Source organism: Portunus trituberculatus, chromosome 42, assembly GCF_017591435.1.
Source record: "Portunus trituberculatus isolate SZX2019 chromosome 42, ASM1759143v1, whole genome shotgun sequence".
Taxonomy (NCBI): domain Eukaryota; kingdom Metazoa; phylum Arthropoda; class Malacostraca; order Decapoda; family Portunidae; genus Portunus; species Portunus trituberculatus.
This window is the reverse complement of record NC_059296.1, coordinates 560,001-580,000: the sequence shown is the minus strand read 5'-3', so window position 1 is coordinate 580,000 and position 20,000 is coordinate 560,001. Positions and strand designations below refer to the sequence as shown.

General features: G+C 45.5%; 1 protein-coding gene and 1 non-coding gene across 2 annotated transcripts in view; one reads left to right on the top strand and one right to left on the bottom strand.

The window, feature by feature from the left end:
- Positions 1 to 2,980, bottom strand: part of LOC123517823 (double-stranded RNA-specific editase 1-like) — a 106,424-nt gene extending 103,444 nt beyond the window's left edge. The window contains exon 1 of the mRNA XM_045278342.1: positions 2,455 to 2,980. Coding sequence (XP_045134277.1) covers positions 2,455 to 2,647 — 193 coding nt within the window. The 5' untranslated portion in view covers positions 2,648 to 2,980. The remainder of the gene's footprint in view (positions 1 to 2,454) is intronic.
- A 15,119-nt stretch (positions 2,981 to 18,099) lies between these two features.
- Trnaa-cgc lies at positions 18,100 to 18,171 on the top strand. The gene has a single exon. It is a non-coding gene; the product is annotated as a tRNA-Ala (tRNA).
- Positions 18,172 to 20,000: the final 1,829 nt, after the last annotated feature.

Here is a 20,000-nt window from a genome sequence, read left to right as displayed (position 1 = left end):
TGTTCTCTCTGTCGTGTAGATTTTCCTCCTTCGTTTCTCTCTTTCTACCTCTTCTTTACCTATCCAATGTTCCCTCTTCTACTTTTTTTCTTTGCCCTCTTTTCCTTTTCCTCTTTATCAATCTATGTTTCCTCTTCCCCTAGTTCTTCCTCTCCTTCTTTCTTTCCATTTCTTCTTTGTCAATTTAATGTTTCCCTGTTCCTAGTTCTTCCTCTCCTTTTCTCTTTCTATATTTTCTTTATTAATGCAATCTTTTCTCTTCCCCGCGTTCTTCCTCTCCTTTTCTCTCTTTCCATCTCTTCTTTATCAGTCCAATGTTTTTTTTTCTTCCTCGCGTTCTTCCCTCGCGATTCCTCTCTTTCTACCTCCTCTTCTCTCTGGTCCCCGCCGTGTGTTGGATGCTCTATGGGAGGACGTGAAGGTAGGGACGCGAGATTACACTCTGTACTAATTAGATTCAAACTTAACTCTTGCAGGAAAGATTAAAGTGAGTATACTTTATCCACCTGTTTATTATCCAACACCACCACCACCACCACTACCACCACCACTGCCACCATCACTATCATTGCCACCGCCACCATCACCATTACATCCACGTCATCACCTCCATCAATTATTCACATCTCTTCTCTTCTATCATCACCAGTGCGATATCACCACCACCACCACTACCACCATCATCACTACCACTCCACACTCACCATTTCACAAAATCACCACAGTTATTACTAGCACATGATCACCACCACCACCATCACCACCACCACCACTCCACACTCACCATCTCACAAAATCACCACAGTTATTACCAGCACATGATCACCATCACTACCACCACCACCACCATCACCACCACGCACCACCACCATCACCACATTACAAATAGGGATCAAAATATAAATGTTTCAAATATAAATATAATAAACATCAACCTAACAGTCTTCCCTCTCTCCCTCCCTCTCCCCCTTTTGCCGCCACTGTCGTCACCACTACCACCACCACCCCCACCACCGCCGCTACCACCGCCACCACCACCACCAACGCAGCCTCCCACCTCACTCGCCGCCTCCAGGCCTCTCACACTCCTGATTTTTTTCTTTATCTTTTATTTTACGAGTATTATATCATTATTAAATGTGTATATGACTTTAAGGCGAGGTGGGAAAAGGGCAAAGTTCTCGCCTCGATGTGTTAGTGAGAGAGAGAGAGAGAGAGAGAGAGAGAGAGAGAGAGAGAGAGAGAGAGAGAGAGAGAGAGAGAGAGAGAGAGAGAGAGAGAGAGAGAGAGAGAGAGAGAGAGAGAGAGAATGAGAGTGAGTTACTAGCTTACTGGTACACACAGACAGACACACAGACAAAACAGACTGACTGATTGACTGACTAATTTATTCACTCGCTGATTGCACACACATCCATCAATCCACCCATATACACATACATACATATATGCACACATACATATATACATAGATACACACAGACAGACAGACAGACAGACAAACAGACAGACAGACAGACAGGCGAACCTACGGATAGGCACACAAATAATGAAACAAAGCACACACACACACACACACACACACACACACACACACACACACACACACACACACACACACACACACACACACACACACACACACACACACACACACACACACACACACACACACACACACACACACACACACACACACACACACACACACACACACACACACACACACACACACACACACACACACACACACACACACACACACACACACACACACACACACACACACACACACACACACAGAGAGAGAGAGAGAGAGAGAGAGAGAGAGAGAGAGAGAGAGAGAGAGAGAGAGAGAGAGAGAGAGAGAGAGAGAGAGAGAGAGAGAGAGAGAGAGAGAGAGAGAGAGAGAGAGAGAGAGAGAGAGAGAGAGAGAGAGAGAGAGAGAGAGAGAGAGAGAGAACTGTGATGGCAAGGCAATATAGAATTCCAATCTTTGAAAGTCAAAGTAATTGATAAGAAAATTTTTGTGTGGAAAGAGTGGAGGCGGTGGAAGAGGCGGCGGCGGCGTTGGTGGTGGACACGCCGCACGCCGGGTAAGTGAGCCTCGAGAAAGGCCGCACCAATGAAGCACTGAGACACTCTAACAAAGAAAAAGCAGTCTACACACCTATATTTTCGGCACAATGTACGCATTTTTTCTCATAGTAATTGGTATCAGGCATTAAAGTCAAGGCACATCTCTCCTGATCTCAGTACCTGCTCCAGAAAACTCTTCGGTCACCGCTAGCCACGTTTCACTTACATTACCGAAGCTCTTCCGCCACGAAGGTACCAAAGCGAGACAAGTAATACACTTTTATCAATTCTTTTACTTTATAATCCTTGGCAGTATGCATGGTACTGACCTTAGGATATGTAATCTGACACCGAGACACCTCATCACCACCTTACCTTGCCACAGCCGCTTGCGGTAGTAATGGCCATTCATGGTGCCCATCGAAGGTCCGTCAGGATAGGAGTTCCTGGAGGGGCCGAAATAGTGGCCGTGCCCAAGTTTGTGGAGGAAGGGCGGCGGGGCTTTCCTAGCGTAGGAGCGCCGGGAGGAGGTGTAGAAGCCCCCTTCGCTGCCGTGCACCCACCACATGCTGCCTCAGGTGTCACCGCAAGTCCTCGCTCACTAGCCTCACTGAGCACCTCTGCCGCCACGCATCGCCACCACGTCAGGAGTCTATCGGGTGACAGTTTCCTTATGATTATCTTGAAGGCAATTCTAATTTTGATTTTTCATTTCCAGGAGGCAAAACGGTTGATTTTAATGCATTTGAAAATTTTGTTCAATGACGCCACAATTTGGCACGAGCGGAGAGCGGTGGGCAGTGACTCGGGTGTCCGGTGTGGTCCAGCTCAGCCTGGAGATGTGAGTGAGAGTAAGAGAGGTAAGGAGAGAGGGAGAGCAAGGAGAAACGCGACACACGTCCTCCTTCGACTTGGGCCAGGCCGACACTAGCCTCCCGCCCCCGGAGTGGTGACGGACACGCGCCCTTCCCGGCCAGTCTCCGCGCGGCCCTGCACTCACCGCTGCCCCTTGCTCTCTTCATATACAGCAACATTATCCCCACGATTCTCCCCGCATCAAGACAGCCAGTGGGAGAAGAGGGAACCATAATTAAAGAGGGAGATGAAAACCGTCCTATCCCTTCACGGAAAGGTGTTAGGCAAGAGGGAATGAGAGGGCCGGGGGGGAGGAAAGTGCCCGAGATAAGGTGAAATGTGAAAGGTGAAAAAGTGAAGGAGAAAATAACCGATGGAGAATGATGATAATGAGAAGCTTGAAGTGGAAGTAATTTTGTTTGTTCTGAACATTTGATTATTTGCTCCGAGCCTTCCTTCAGGATCTCCCTTCAGTAGAGAGAGGCAGCCGAGCCATCTCCTTTAACCCTTCTGAGCTCGCTCAGACACCCGCCTGATATACAGCTCGGGGAGTCCGTGTTTAGTGCCAAAGTCCATCACCTGTGTTGGCAACGATGCAAGCAACCGAGAAATAAAAGGCCCATAATGCTTGTAGTGTGTATAGTGTGTGTGGTGACTGTGTGTGTGTGTGTGTGTGTGTGTGTGTGTGTGTGTGTGTGTGTGTGTGTGTGTGTGTGTGTGTGTGTGTGTGTGTGTGTGTGTGTGTGTGTGTGTGTGTTGATGTCAAGGAGAGAAAATGAGTGCTTTGCTTGCGGTACAAGGAAAACTGAAGAGGAAGGTGTACAGCGGCGAGCATGTAAAAGGGTGGTGATGGTAGTGTTCTAAGAAAACATTACGCTGCTTAGGGAAACTCCTCCGCCAGCCTCCGCCGTCGCCGCCAGCAGGTAATGGGAGATGTTTCGCCATGCCAAGTTAATGCTCCACTTGGGCTTTTTTTTCTTTCTCTTTTTTTATCCTTTTGGCTTTCGTCCCATCTCAGTATCCCTTCATTGGACCGTTCTCCTCGTCAACAACCTTAAGTCAAGCGGTTCTGCCAGCGAGGTCATCTAAATTCGATCTCTTCCCATAATTTGTGGTTAAGAGGTTAAGGGAGGATGTGGTAGCGAGCCCGAAAAACCTCTCAATTGTTCTTTGGATACCTTCCAGTGTGTCTTGTCGTTTTGCTGTTGTCTCCCACCCGCGGCTCTTAAGACTCCCCGGCGATAAGGGAAAGAGGAGTGGGCGACGGGAGACAGCTGGCACGAGGTCCTCTCTCAATGTCGCGTTCCACAAAGAGAGGCAACAGCTGACCTCCCGACGACTGGAATCCACCAAGAGTCTTTATTGCCTTAACTTTCTCCACCGTGCCATGCCTCGTTAGACCCTCTGTCTCCACAATTAGACCCAGCCACCACCAGCAGGAGGTCCGCCGTCACGCCCTGCTACTCACCCCGTCCCATCACCAGACCTGCGTCACCATCATAGATTACCATTCCTCTTTTTACTATCCGAGGCTCCTGCTATTACTGCCTTCTCCTAAAACATCCAAACCCAACTTAACCAAACCTAACCAAACCTCTTTAACAATTCATCCCACTACTCTTTACTCTTCACGCCCCAACTAACACCCAGAAACAGCCCCAACAAGTCCTTTCATAAGCCCCTCCAAGCCCCACAATCATGACACGTCCCTTTCACCAACCCACACCACATGACCAGCCTCCCACCGTCACCCTTCACAGCCGCACTACAATACCACTCGCCCATTCCAAATCAAACCCAACACTCAAGACCCCGAGGACATGCACGGCGAGGTCACGCTCCCACGAGAACGACAAATTGCATATCTCGCCTCGAGGACTGCGGCGGCGGGACGGAATGGTGGCTGCTGACCGTACGGAGATTATCTTGACCGAGACTGACCGCGAGACATGATGGGTAGTGGTGGTGGTGGTGGTGGTGGTGGTGGTGGTGGTGGTGGTGGTGGTGGTGGTGGTTGTAGTTTGTGTGTGTGTGTGTGTGTGTTTTACGTAAGAGGGGAAATATGGCTAAGGGCACCAAAAACGATTAGTAGTAGATTTTAGTAGTAGATTTTAGTAGTAGTAGTAGTAGTAGTAGTAGTAGTAGTAGTAGTAGTAGTAGTAGTAGTAGTAGTAGTAGTAGTAGTAGTAGTAGTAGTAGTAGTAGTAGTAGTAGGAGTAGTAGTAGTAGTAGTAGTAGTAGTAAAGATAAAAATAGTAAAAAATATACAACATCTACGACTAAAACAACAACACCTTCACCACCACCACCACCACCACCACCAGCACAAGACGAAATAATCTATGCCCCCACATGCCAGCTCATAACAACAGGTCTGCGCAGTTGGAGGCAGCGGCGCAGATTTGATGTGACGGGTGGAGTAATAACACGAGGCAGGCGACTGATGCTATTGGGTTATAACTGTCTAGCCAACCGTTAGGGCATAAGCTGATTTAATACGGCCCTGGCAGGAGGAGCCCGTCTCAGGTGGTGGGGCTGCTGCTGGCCTGTCCTGTCCCGTCCCGCCCTGTGCCGACCTATCCTGTGCTGTCCATCTCCCGTCCCTCTCCCGTCCCACTCACATCATTCTCTCTGCCATGCTATGCTTTTGGTTTGAAGTTTCTGTCTTACTTCTTCTCTTCCTCTTCCTCCTCCTTTCTTCTTCTCTTCTTCAGCTATTTCCTATCTTACTTGGTTTGCTTAGTGCAGGGATCAGGTGGTGGTGGTGGTGGTGGTGGTGGTGGTTCTGTGGGCGGTTGATAATTGCGTTAGTTTTTCTTTGGTTGTGTTGCGTTTGTACTTGTGACATGTTTTGGCTGCTGTTGTTGTTTTCTTTTTTTTTTTTTTTTTTGTTTGTTTGTTACTGTTGTTGATAGAGTGGTGCAAGCTTCACTGAAAACGACAAATATGTTTTCGAGAATACTAATGACAGACACACACACACAGACACAAAACACGAACAATGTCACTTAAATCATTCATATTCTCTTTATAGTACTTAATTCTCCTCCTCCTCTTCCTCCTCCTCCTCCTCCTCCTCCTCCTCCTCCTCCTCCTCCTCCTCCTCCTCCTCCTCCTCCTCCTCCTCCTTAAAACATCATCACCATCAACAGATCATAGTCGTGATGAGCGAGCCGCCAACTTACAAAATGCAGCGTTTTCTTAAAGTTCCTCAGTGGACATCGTGCTTCCTTTCACTTTAACAGGCGATGAAAACAAACCAGGAAATCTGTGTGAGGGATGAGATGGTCGAGCACGCTGCGGTGGCCACTGCATCGTTCCTCTTTCACGGAGCAAGAGGAGGAAAGCTACGAGTCTTCCTTTGGTGTGAGTGGCTGGTTCTGTTGTGCCCCTCAGGCCTCGAGAAGAGAGAGAGAGAGAGAGAGAGAGAGAGAGAGAGAGAGAGAGAGAGAGAGAGAGAGAGAGAGAGAGAGAGAGAACGCCCAAAGTCAGGCATTAAGTGGAAGGAGTCTCACAGCAACAGCAGAAGCAAAAGCAGCAGCAGCAGCAGCAGCAGCAGCTCTCACAGGAAACATTACTCGAGTGTTTCTGAAATGTTACCCAAAGCGCCTTACCCTTTTAACTCTTAAGGTAACTTTCAACTCTAACATTTGAGTGTATGGCTCCCTCTTGTTCACCCTAAAAGCCTTTCTTAAACCGAAAAAGGCGACGCTGAAAGAATATTTACAAAGGGACACCAGTGCAGAGGGACGGGAGGGTGGGCAGTGGGGGAGGAAGGGGCAAGGAAGGGGGTGAGGAAGGGGGTGAGGAAGGGGGGCCGAGGAAGAGGGCGAGGAAGGGGCAAGGAGGGGCGGGAGGACCAGATGGCGAGAGGGCAGTGAGGAGGGCAGTGAGGATCGAGCGTCGCATCCTCTCAAAGAACAATTTATCCAGGATTTACTTTTTCGTTCTAATACAAGCGTCGTAATAGCATAACAGCCCGCGCCCGCACCCGCCACTAGGAAGGCGGAGCAGAGAGGCAGGGACGCGGACGTGTGGCGCAAGGGAGCGGAAGGGAATCAGGGAGGCGAGGGAGCATTGTAAAGGGGTCAGGAGTGAAGGGTCAGGACGGTGGCTGGGAGGCAGAAAACAGACATGAAACTAGTTGTGGAGAGAGAGAGAGAGAGAGAGAGAGAGAGAGAGAGAGAGAGAGAGAGAGAGAGAGAGAGAGAGAGAGAGAGAGAGAGAGAGAGAGAGAGAGAGAGAGAGAGAGAGAGAGAGAGAGAGAGAGAGAGAGAGAGAGAGAGAGAGAGAGAGAGAGAGAGAGAGAGAGAGAGAGAGAGAGAGAGAGAGAGAGAGAGAGAGAGAGAGAGAGAGAGAGAGAGAGAGAGAGAGAGAGAGAGAGAGAGAGAGAGAGAGAGAGAGAGAGAGAGAGAATGTGGAGAGGAAACCATTTATACTTTTTTCCATTCTTTTCCCATTTGTGCTGTTCTTTCACCCCCAAACCCCTCTGCGTGACACACACACACACACACACACACACACACACACACACACACACACACACACACACACACACACACACACACACACACACGTAGATGACACCAGTGAGAAGAGCAGTGAACAGTGAAGCTTAATACCTCTACAGTCACAGTGATGGAAACACACGTGCACTTCTCTCACTAGCCAGAAAATCAACACTTTTTTACAGCCAATAGTTGAAATGGAGGTCACTATCATACTTGCTAATCATACAGGGAACCAGCCTCTATGATCGTTTCCCTGTGTCTACCCCATCATTGTAATTACCATGATAGGAATCGCCACTGTAATGTAATGGGTGGGTTATTGACGAGATCCCGCTCCATGGCTGGTGGGAGTCAAGGGCGGCGGTATTGTTTGGCGCTACAGAGACAGTATTGTTAATGGAATGGGAGCGAACGGAATTTATCGGCATTATAATTCATCTCTCTCTCTCTCTCTCTCTCTCTCTCTCTCTCTCTCTCTCTCTCTCTCTCTCTCTGATTGAACCATTCCCGCTGCCTTGTAATTACGAGACAGAAGAGGAAGAGGAGGAAGAGGAGGAGGAAGAGCAGGAGGAGGAGGAGGAGGAGGAGGAGGAGGTGGACCTAGACTCGTATTTACATCAGCGTGATCTTGGATTACTCCTGAATGTAAGCGAGGCAGAGGCACTGATGCATAGGACAGGCTTGCTCCCTTAACAGGCTTTCAAGGGGTGGCGGAGGGGAAGCAGAGGGTGTAGGGTCCTTGGGGTGTTTGGGTAAGTATTAATTGGGGTTATCTGGTGTTCGTGAGGGTGTGATGGTGGTGATGTGGTGTTCAGGGTTGTTATAATGAGAGAGCGAGAGAGAGAGAGAGAGAGAGAGAGAGAGAGAGAGAGAGAGAGAGAGAGAGAGAGAGAGAGAGAGAGAGAGAGAGAGAGAGAGAGAGAGAGAGAGAGAGAGAGAGAGAGAGAGAGAGAGAGAGAGAGAGAGAGAGAGAGAGAGAGAGAGAGAGAGAGAGAGAGAGAGAGAGAGAGAGAGAGAGAGAGAGAGAGAGAGAGAGAGAGAGAGAGAGAGAGAGAGAGAGAGAGAGAGAGAGAGGTATATTCCTCATAAATAAAACATCTATGCCAACTTCATCCAAATTACCTGTTCTTCAATTCAAATTCAATTATGTTAATTAGATCAACGAGGTCAATTACCAGTTACTGTCTAATACTCAATTCAATAATAAGGAACCAGAACTCAAGTGGGCCTTTTTTTATATATATTTTGCTGCCCTTGCCTGGCTTCCTCCTACATAAAAAGAAAAAAAAGAAAACAAATCATTAGTCGTGGCATGTGGTGTAGTGTGTTTCAAGTTACGAGCGTGTTTTGAGGTCAGTTTGATCAATTATTTGTAGTACGTGATGTGTCTAGAATTGTATGTCATTTTATCGTATTTCTGTATGTGCTGTGTTTAACAAGTGATTCGCATTCCTTTTATTTGTGTGCATACTTTATTCTTATACGTATGGAGTCTATGTATGAAGGAAGTGGGTATGTTGCATGTAGGTCTGATAGTTTCTTGCACCTTTCCCTAATTTCTTCTGTCCTTATGTCGTTTTATTATATGCATGGAGTCAGAACCTTCTGATTCCTCCTCTCTATCAGAATATCTTGACTGTCTCACTCACCGTCGCAGTGTTACATCTCTTACTATCTTCTGCCATCACTCACATGGCTATTGCTCTTCTGAACTTGTTAACTGTGTATGTCCTTCATTCCTCCCTCCTGCGGCCACTCTCTTACTTACTCCCATCTCTTTTCTACCATAATTTAACAGCTACTCAGTGTCTTCATTCTCTCATTACTTCTACTGATAAACTCCGGATACCCTCTGAACACTTCCTGCTTTTGTATCTCTTATCTTCCTACGATTTGACAGTTTAATAGAAGGAGTACAAGTATAACGTACACGTCAGAAAATACAGTCCTTTCTGTCTGTTCTCCTACCACTAGTTCATTTCGAAGCCGTCACTATAATCTGTTCTATATCACGATTTTTTCTGCCCTTCGCTACAATCCATAATACAAAAAGGAGGATTCTTATACGTTGTTTTTTTTTTTTTTTGGGGGTTAGATATGTACAGGGTGCTCCGTGTGCTGCTATACATACATTATAAGTTTCTATGTTTCCAGTGTTTTTTTTTTTTTTCGCCTCGTTCCCCAGGCTTAAGGACGCGTCTTCATACGTGTTTGAGTTGGGTCAGAGTCAAGAAACACGTGTTATATATGCCATAAGTTAGGAGCGAAATTTAAAACATCTCTCTCTCTCTCTCTCTCTCTCTCTCTCTCTCTCTCTCTCTCTCTCTCTCTCTCTCTCTCTCTCTCTCTCTCTCTCTCTCTCTCTCTCTCTCTCTCTGTGTGTGTGTGTGTGTGTGTATGAGAACATGCATCAGTCATTCAGTCAGTCTGTCAGTCTATCTGCCTACTTGTCAGTCTCTCTGTCTCTCTGCGTCTGCCTTTCTTTCTTCCTCCATATTTGTTTCACCTCTGCCATTCCACCCGTAAAACAAAACACACACACACACACACACACACACGCACACACACACACTCACACACACACACACACACACACACACACACACACACACACACACACACACACACACACACACACACACACACACACACACACTGCCTACTCGTCCACCACGACCGTGACAAATGTATGTGCATATTTAAGAAAGGTTTGAGATGCTGGACAAGAGAGAGAGAGAGAGAGAGAGAGAGAGAGAGAGAGAGAGAGAGAGAGAGAGAGAGAGAGAGAGAGAGAGAGAGAGAGAGAGAGAGAGAGAACAAACAGTAGATGCAGGTAAAGTTAATGAAGATGTGTGAAGTGTTGTTTAAGAAGGAAGGAAGTGGAGGCGGGGAACAGAGTGTCTTGGGAGGCTGAGGAGGAGGAGGAGGAGGAGGAGGAGGAGGAGGAGGAGGAGGAGGAGGAGGAGGAGGAGGAGAGGTGAGGAAAGGTGAAGTGAGAAGTGAGGGAGGAAGTGATGAAGAGAGGATGGAGTGCTTGGAGAGTTGAAGAGGAAGGTTAAGAAGAGGAGAACCCATTGTTATTGTCATCATTCTCTCAATATTCATATGTGCCAGTATTTTTTTCGCCACAGAATCGCATTAATAATAACAATACGATAAAGACACACACACACACACACACACACACACACACACACACACACACACACACACACACACACACACACACAGCAAGCCAACACGACACGGAAAAAAGCGCAACGAAACTAAATAGAATGAAAAAAAGTCACATAAAAACTATGAAAAAAAGAACGTGTATATAAAAACGCACGCTGAAAATTACGTTACTTCGCTACCAACAAACACAAATAACATTAAATTAGGTTTCAGCGTAGTAATTTAGAGAGAGAGAGAGAGAGAGAGAGAGAGAGAGAGAGAGAGAGAGAGAGAGAGAGAGAGAGAGAGAGAGAGAGAGAAAAGAGACCAATTGTTACACTGACAACATGATATATGAGCGGGAATACGTGAAAATAAAACAAAAAAGAGAAAGAGATAAATTTAGAGCCAGAGGAAGAGAATGGGTGGTGTGGGACAGGTTAGGGTGATGACACTAGGCTGATGGGGTGCCTGATGGGGCGAGACGGTCAGATATGGGGCATGTTACGGATCAGAAGGGCGACTAGGGAGCACTCTGCAGGTTAAAGGTGATGGGGGAGAGAGAGAGAGGATGAAAAGCTGGGGAGAGATGATTATGTGAGTGACAAATGATAACTTAGGAAACGTAAAATGTGAGTGAAGGGTGTTTAGGTTCGTATGGGCATGAGGGATGGCTTATGGGACATGATTACGAGGGGAAGCACGAGTGATAGCTATGGTGGAAGATGGCTGTAAGGGACTGTCTGGTCTAAGGATTGGTACACGATGGATAGGCATGCGAGTATTACGATGTCTGAGTTTAGGAGTCGTGAAGGATGGCTAGTGAGGTTTGTCTGAGTTGTGAGGACATGAAGGACTGTTTGCAAGGATGTCTGAATCTGAATACATAGCTACTGCAAAATTTTGGGTTCTAGGGACAGCTATGAATGACAAGAGGGAGCATGTCTGAGTTCTGAAGGCAAGAAGGACATGTTGCCGGAGATGTCTGGGAGAGGAACGAGTGTAATGGGACATGGAAACAAGCTAGTGGGAGATATCTGGGATAAGAAAGCAAAGGAGAATGACACTAGTATATATATATATTTGATTTAGAGGAGATGAAAGATGAACTTCAGGGATGTCTAGGAGAGGTAAGAGTACAAAGAGGACATAGAAAAACAATAATGAAGCATGTTTTGGTTCAGGCGGCAATGAATAATGGCTAGTGTGACATGTCTGGCTAAGGATTGACTGATAAGTAGGAATATCTGATTTAGAGAGCATAAGAGATAGTTTGGATGAATGTCTGGGAGAGGTACAAGTCTCAGGAATGACTGGCTTTAGAGTTGTTTTCTTCTACAGTTATTTTCTTTCCCGGCCACGACCTCCTCACATTTCCACCTGAGCCGTCACCAAGACCTGTGCCAGTGTACGTGCGTGGTCTGACCTTCGCACAGCTGTCTGACATTTACATATACTAATTCCTCGCCTAAACATTCTATTTCACGACCACATTAACCTTTCAGGCCATAAACCCGACCATGCACAACACAATACCAGTACGGAGAGCTACTCACTGCTGCCAAGGGACGGAGACTTGTTCAAGCCGCAATATGACACTACCTGAACACCGCATTCTCTAACACATCAACGGATCATCTTCACTGGTTACCGGACTCTTGGAGAGGTTACCTAAATTTTCAATGGTGTTCTCATTATTCCGGTGAGAGTTTAATAAGGGTTCTTCTCTGCTAATGGTAAAATGAGCTTTGTAAAGATACCTAATCATCTTTGTGGTCTTCGGAAATGCTCACAATCTCGACTAATGTCAACACTCTAGTCTAGTGGAAACTGTAAGTATTCTCCTTTGAAAATTCTTATTATTATTGTCGGAGTTTAAGTAGGATTTTCCAGTAACAATAACTAAAAATACACTTGAGAACGTGACTAAACATTTGTATGGCTTTTAAAAATGCTCGCATTCTGTAAGAGAAGCCAAAATATTTTAAAAAAGCGTTTTCTCATAACTCTAGTAACTTTAACAAAAATTCTACAGCATCATTGGAAAAGATACCACTGATAAGCTGACTAAACATTTTTACAGCTTTTGAAAATCTTCATATTCTTTATGAGAGGCCAAAGCGTTCCAAACACGACCCTGGGTGAGGCTGGCAGAGTGTCACCTAACGCACTGCCCCACACTCGCCTCACAACAGGTTGCGGACACTTCATCGCCCATCTCGGACCTCCGCCCCCTCTATTACCCTGCAAGAATGGCTCATTAATGCTTCCTCCATCCGCGACCTTCCATTCCCTTCTTCCCTTCTTGTCTCCTGTGCTAACCCTTCTGCCACCTGCTGACAGGGGCGAAGGGAGAGACTGAGACTTGATGGGACCACCTGTCACCTTACTGGCCACAACCCTTCTCTCTTCCCTCACATTAACAGCCTCACAGTGTCCGCCGCGCATTACATCACCAGGCGCCGCTGCTCACACCCACCGCGACCTCCCTCTGCTGGGGCTAAAACACAAACAATTGAAGGAAATTGAAAAGTTTCTGGGGAGAACCACGTCAATGTTATCTCACAGCCTTCCACACTGCGGCGGAGATTACCAGCTGCAGAAGAGGTGGGAGACTGAAGGGGGGCGGGGCGGGGCGGGAGGACAAGGTGGGGCGGGAAGAAATTGTGAGTGGATAGAAAAAGGAGGAAGCTAAGAGAGAGAAAAAAAAAAGAAAAGAGTGTTAAGAGAATATAAACATGAGAAGATGAAAAGAGTAAGAAGAAGAGATGGAATAAAAGAAGAAAAAGAGAATGAAAAGAGGAAAGGCAAAATAAAAGTAGTGGAAAAGAATAAAAAGACAAAGGGAAAATAGAAGAAGAAATAAAGAACGAGAAGAGGAGGGAGAAATAAAGGAAGAGATGCTGGAAAAGAGAAGGAGAGGAGGAGGAAGAGGAGGAGGAAGAGGAGGAGGAAGAGGAGGAGGAATAAGAGGAGGGAAAAAAGAGGAGAGTTAGGCATCCAAGAGAGGAGAGCAGGGGAGCAGGGAGCAGCGTCAGCAGGCAGGTGGGAGGAAGGGCGGCCCGGGCTTCCCTGCACAAGACGCCGCCCTCCGCCCTCTCCTGACGTCACTACACCAAGACACACCTGCAGGGTTCAATACCACAGCTGGTGTGTGTGTGTGTGTGTGTGTGTGTGTGTGTGTGTGTGTGTGTGTGTGTGTGTGAACTCATAATAAAAGTACTATGTGTGTTTTTATTGTGTGTGTGTGTTTGGTTGTCCAGACAATTACTAAATTAATGTTTCATCTTGTTTGTTGATCTTTTTTCAGTGAGGGGGGTGGGGTGGACTGAGTCGGGGAGGAGGGGCGCGTTATCTGGACGGCTGGGCTGTGTGTGATGTTATAAGAAGGATTGAGAGATAAGTGTGTGTGTGTGTGTGTGTGTGTGTGTGTGTGTGTGTGTGTGTTGAAATAGAGGACAGCTATACACAATCTCCTATACCCCCAACCTCTCTCTCTCTCTCTCTCTCTCTCTCTCTCTCTCTCTCTCTCTCTCTCTCATGACAAGCCTTCCATTTTGATTCCGTCTCGACCCAACACCCCACAAAACGGAAGAGCGAGACATGAAAAATGGATACCAGTTCATAGACCACTCAAAAACTGTGTGTGAGTGTGTGTGTGTGTGTGTGTGTGTGCGTCTGTTAGGGTGGCTGGCTCGGTGACTGGGTGTGAGTGTTTCCGCCCTCACTGACGAACCCATGTGGCAGTGAATACAGATTAGTACAAGCCCAGCGTGTTATTTCTCATTCTTAGGTACGGAGAGTTGTGAGCCGTGACGCGCGTAAGGAAAATATTGGTTTCCATATGAAGGGCTGAGTGAATATTGACAGAAGGACAGATTAGATGAGCGGATAGATAAGTAAACAGCCGAGTCGATAAACGGGTAGGTAAGTAAGAATATAGAAGGGAAGATAAATCGACACAGAGGCAGATAAAATAGAAACAGATGTAGATTGGTATACGAAAACACAAACACATAAATAGAAAAAAAAAGATAAAGATCAAAGGAAACAAAGATGGACATATAGAAAGATTAACAGATAAGCGTGTAGGAAACAGAGAAAAGATAAAAAGAGTAAAGAAAGACAGATAAAAACAAAAATGCAGATAGCTGGACAGATTGGGATAAAAAACAGACAAGATATATGCAGTTCCATTTAAAAGAGAAAATTATATACTGTAGATAAATAGACGGGTAAACACAGTACAAACATACATACGTACATACATAAAGACAGACAAACAGGAAACATCACAAAAAACACAAATAAATATAACACAACCGATGCAGAATTAAAATATATAAAACATGAATACACGAAAAAAAAATCTAAAATGTAAGAAAAGTAAATAAAACGGGGAGAAAAAAACTAATCTTAACCTAACCTAACCTAACCTTAACCTAATCTAACCTAACCTCAACTTAACCTAACCCAACCCAACCTCAACTTAACCTAACCTAACCCAACCCAACCTCAACTTAACCTAACCTAACCTAACCTAACTTAACCCAACCATAACCTTAACTTAACCTAACCTAACCTAAACCTTAATCTTAACCTAACCTATCCTAAAACAGTAAAAGAATTTATAGATCCACCCGGTCTCCCTCACTCAGTCCTTGTGCATGGATAGCTAAAGAGGCGCGAGTAATATCCACTGTTTGTTTATTAAAGGGGACCAACTGGAGGTAGACGGAGTGATAGTACAGATACACATACTTTTTTTCCCCCCGTACACTCATCGATGCAGGAACTAAAAAAGACAAAAGAGTAATAACAATGCTTTCTATCTATACACTCCTCCTTTTCATCAGCCTCGCAATACGTGCTGAAAATATCCTTGTTTTTAGTAAGTTTCACTCTATTTTTGAGCTTAACAAGGTGATTTATCTAGTCCTCCCTCTCTCTCTCTCTCTCTTTCTCTCTAATGATAGGCCTTCCATTCTTATCATCTTATCATCTTCCATCCTTATCATCAACATGTTTCACCTTTTACCGAGACAATTAATCTGATATCTCTTGCTATTTGTCCTCCTCCTCTTCCTCTTACTCCTCGTCAGGCAAACAGCGCAGCACTTAGAGGCGTGATGACAGGAGCGGTGGCGGGCATAGTGGTGGTGGTGTGGCACGCGTATTGTCAGGGAATGGGAGTGGGAAGGTGAGACGCGGGTGTTTGACAGGGATCAACGCAACATTTCACTGAGCAGATAAGTGTCTCAGTTCCCTTCAGGTGTGTGTGTGTGTGTGTGTGTGTGTGTGTGTGTGTGTGTGTGTGTGTGTGTGTGTGTGTGTGTGTGTGTGTGTGTGTGTGTGTTTGATGTGCTAATGGGCTTAATTGGCTTGTTCAGTGTCAAAGGTGTGTGTGTGTGTGTGTGTGTGTGTGTGTGTGTGTGTGTGTGTGTGTGTGTGTGTGTGTGTGTGTGTGTGTGTACTTGTGTGCTGTGTGATTTGTTTCTGAACTCCAGACGAAAAACGAATGAGAAGTAATGAGAGAGAGAGAGAGAGAGAGAGAGAGAGAGAGAGATTAAAACAGAAAAAAGCTTGAATGATTCCTTTTCAGCCTGTCTTTTGTTCTATGGCGTGGATGTACAACCTCCTTTTGTATCTGCCTTGTTTACTCCGCCTCCCTTCTTTCCTCTCTCTCTCTCTCTCTCTCTCTCTCTCTCTCTCTCTCTCTCTCTCTCTCTCTCTCTCTCTCTCTCTCTCCTACTCCCGTTCTTCCTTCCTTCCCTTGGCAGCCGCGCATTGTCCACAATACTTGAGGCAATTGTTGTGCCGGACTGTGCTGCGGTGTTGCCTTTGTCTTCTGCCACCGCCGCTCTGCCTTTCCGTCCGACGCCACCAAGAGAAGACTTCCCTCCCATCTCAGCCATTCTACTCCGCTAGTACTGCCGTCTTGAATATTAGTCCGTCTTTTGTCTGAGAATGTTTTCCTGGGAGGGTAAGTCGTGTGTGTATGTGTATGTGTGTGTATAGTGAAGGGGAACGGACCTTGCTTTCTTGACTGTACGCGCTCACACATACATACATACGCACACATTGAGCTGGTAACTTTCACGCAGCTGACTGTTCCCAGCGTCTTATCTCCTTCCCTGTCATGAGGAACACTTGTCATACAACTGCGGGATCTGGTTCGTATATTCCATCACTTCTGAGAAAAGACGAACCTCAAGAAGGGAATTGGGAACAGTTTTGGAAGGTCACAGAAGCAGTGGTAAGGGGTACGGGTGTCCAGGGCACGTATAGACCAAATGTGTCTCTTATTGCGTCCCTCAGGTGGTCTGGAGACGTTGGAATAGCCCAGGGTACAGTTATTTGACTCATTAAAGGCCTGGAGAGTGACAGGCACAGGAGAGTAATACGTCGGTTTATTTTGTACGGATGGGTTTGACTTTGTTGTAGCTGATCTTGTCACGAAAACGATCTGTAGAATGGTTACGTTTTCATTCGTGTTCTTTTTTTATTTCTTCTTTTTTGTACATCTTTTTTTCTTTCTCCTCTTTCTCCTCTTCCTTTTCTTTTTCTTCTTTGGAACTAAATCTTTACGAGACTTTTATTATTTATACATACTGTAACTTAAGTCGACTTCCTTCTCGCATGAAAGCCACAGACAGCAAGCCGCCCCTCATTCATTCATCCATCCATCCAGCCACCCTGCCATCTTTCCATCCATCCATCCAGCCAGCCAGCCAGCCAGCCAGCCAGCCACCGCCACTCAACCAGCGATCGAGAGCCATGCACGATACGGACACTGCCAATTATCTCCCGAACCATGACTTCTTTTCTATCCTTCTTTTCTCTAGGCTTTTGAATCGCTCGCACTGAACATTCACTGACGCAAATACCTGAACCCACGAACTCTCCAGGGCTCAGGTTCAGGTTTAGGTTCCCGGTATACAGCTCCTCGTCTCTGCTTAATATGGTGCTCACATTCCCTCCCTCCCCACCCTGGTGTTCCTTTTTCTCTTTCCTCCTCCTCCTCGTCCGCCTGACTGGCTATGGACTTGAGTTTCCACCTCTTCTCCCTCGCCGGGTCACTGCCTCTCACGGCGCTACGCATGAACACAGGGACACTTCATTGACTGGAAATCTTGAAGGAAATTTCTTTTTAATCATGAATGTGTTTGTAAACTTTTCAAATTTGGACCTAAAGATATGGATAAACTTTTCAGTCTCCATATCTATCTGATAATAGAAGACTTTTTCATTGTTGGTGTAGAGTTCCTCTTAAAACTAACAGTGGAATCGTGGAAACAACCTTGTGTTTTTTTCTTAAAGCTTAAATCCTCTGATCTGATGACAGTTTCCTTATAAAGCTACCAAATACCACATTCCTTGCAGAGGACTTAAGATCAAGGGAAGTTTCTAAAGCCAGAGGAAGGGAAACTTATGACATTCGACTAGACCATGGACATATCAAATGGTTGAAATTGAGAAGGTACTATATCGATATCAAGGGGGTGTAACTCAGAGGTAGAGTGCTCGCTTCGCATGTGAGAAGGCCCGGGTTCAATCCCCGGCACCTCCACTCAACACGTTTTTATCTGCTCACACTTGGAGAAAAAAAAACAGCCACGCACACTGTGTCTGGGCCTGAGTGTTACTGACGTTGTGGAGGAAGGGAATAAAAAGGAGCACAGAGGGAGGACAATTCCTCTTATTTATCATTCTTTTTTTCTTTCCATCCCAACAGAAGGCAAGTGAAAGCTTCTATGAATTACTGTTCTTTTCTTTCTATTCTTACTTTCTCATCATTGTACTTAATCTAACACAGGATCACACTGTGCAGGCAGCACCAGCACCAGCACCAGCAGCACCAGCACCAGCACCAGCACCACCAGCACCAGCACCAGCACCAGCACCAGCACCAGCACCACCAGCACCAGCACCACCAGCACCAGCACCAGCAGCAGTACCAGCAGCACCAATAGCAGGCAAGGCACCAAACGTTCCTCGGTGTGTATAAAAATAAACACACGAGAAGAGAGAGAGAGAGAGAGAGAGAGAGAGAGAGAGAGAGAGAGAGAGAGAGAGAGAGAGAGAGAGAGAGAGAGAGAGAGAGAGAGAGAGAGAGAGAGAGAGAGAGAGAGAGAGAGAGACGCCAGTGGATTTGTTGTGGAATTGGGACTGTTACCACCACTATTGTCGGCCTTTTATTAAATTTTCTGCTGCGAATTACAGTTTTTGCAGCTCGGCCAACCTATATTAAACAAAGGGTTCACGGGACGCCGCCAGTTTTTGTATACGTGCGGGGAAGACTCGTGGAAATGGTTTTAATACATAGATGTGAATCCCTGGCGAGGCTTTAAGGCGAGTCCAGGCTTGGAGGTGTTTGCGCCCCTGATGTTCGCCATACACGCTGCAGCGCCGCCGTTTACCTGCTGCAAGACGGCAAGATAAAAACCTCCTGCATCTTGCCTCGCGCCACATGCAGCTGTTTCCCGTGCTGCGCCACGCTTCACTCTTCCATTGCTAATTATTTTGTTCTTATAACTTTTCAAACACTCATTGTTGCACTACAGCCACTTCAATAGTTTTGTAGCTCAGGAAAGACGTAATCAATCGTCTTTCTTTCATTTCACAGTGTGTCCGTAGAAAAACATACTTCCGCTACTCTGAATGTTGGCAGGGAATGATCACAACAGCCAGAGGGTTAAATAAGAACACTTATACACACTTATAAAGTATTTTAGTGTTTCAAGCAGTGCAACATAGACAATAAATATTTTTCACATTAGAATAAAATGATGATAAAAAAAAATACGTATTTTTTCAACTAATACATTATTCTTGTTAAAAGACTGTTCTTCTCCAGATATTTATTGAATTGTCTGTAAACTTAGATAAAAAATCTTTTATCACAAAAATATTTACAATTTTTCGTACAGGTCCGGACCTGCGTTGAATAATCGAGAAAAAAAAATCTCAAATATTTTTTGTCTTATTATTAGAATGCATACTTTCCTTAAAGAAGAACTCTTATATACTGTTTTTTGTCTACCTCTCTTTTTCAACATGTCTAGAATTACCATTTCTATATGTTTACCTCCACTCACGATCATTCCGCCTCTCACCATCACATCACCATCAGTAGTACCAATATATATATATATATATATATATATATATATATATATATATATATATATATATATATATATATATATATATATATATATAATTTATTTTTATATTTATTTTTCCTTTTCATGTATTTTCTATTCATTTTTTCAGTTCTACGAGTGTACGTCCACGCGAGTATCAATGCATTTTGCGGAAACGTCCAATTGCGAATAACTGACCTGTGCACTTTTTAAACGCTATTCAGTACACTTTTTTTCGGGGGTTGAGAGGGGG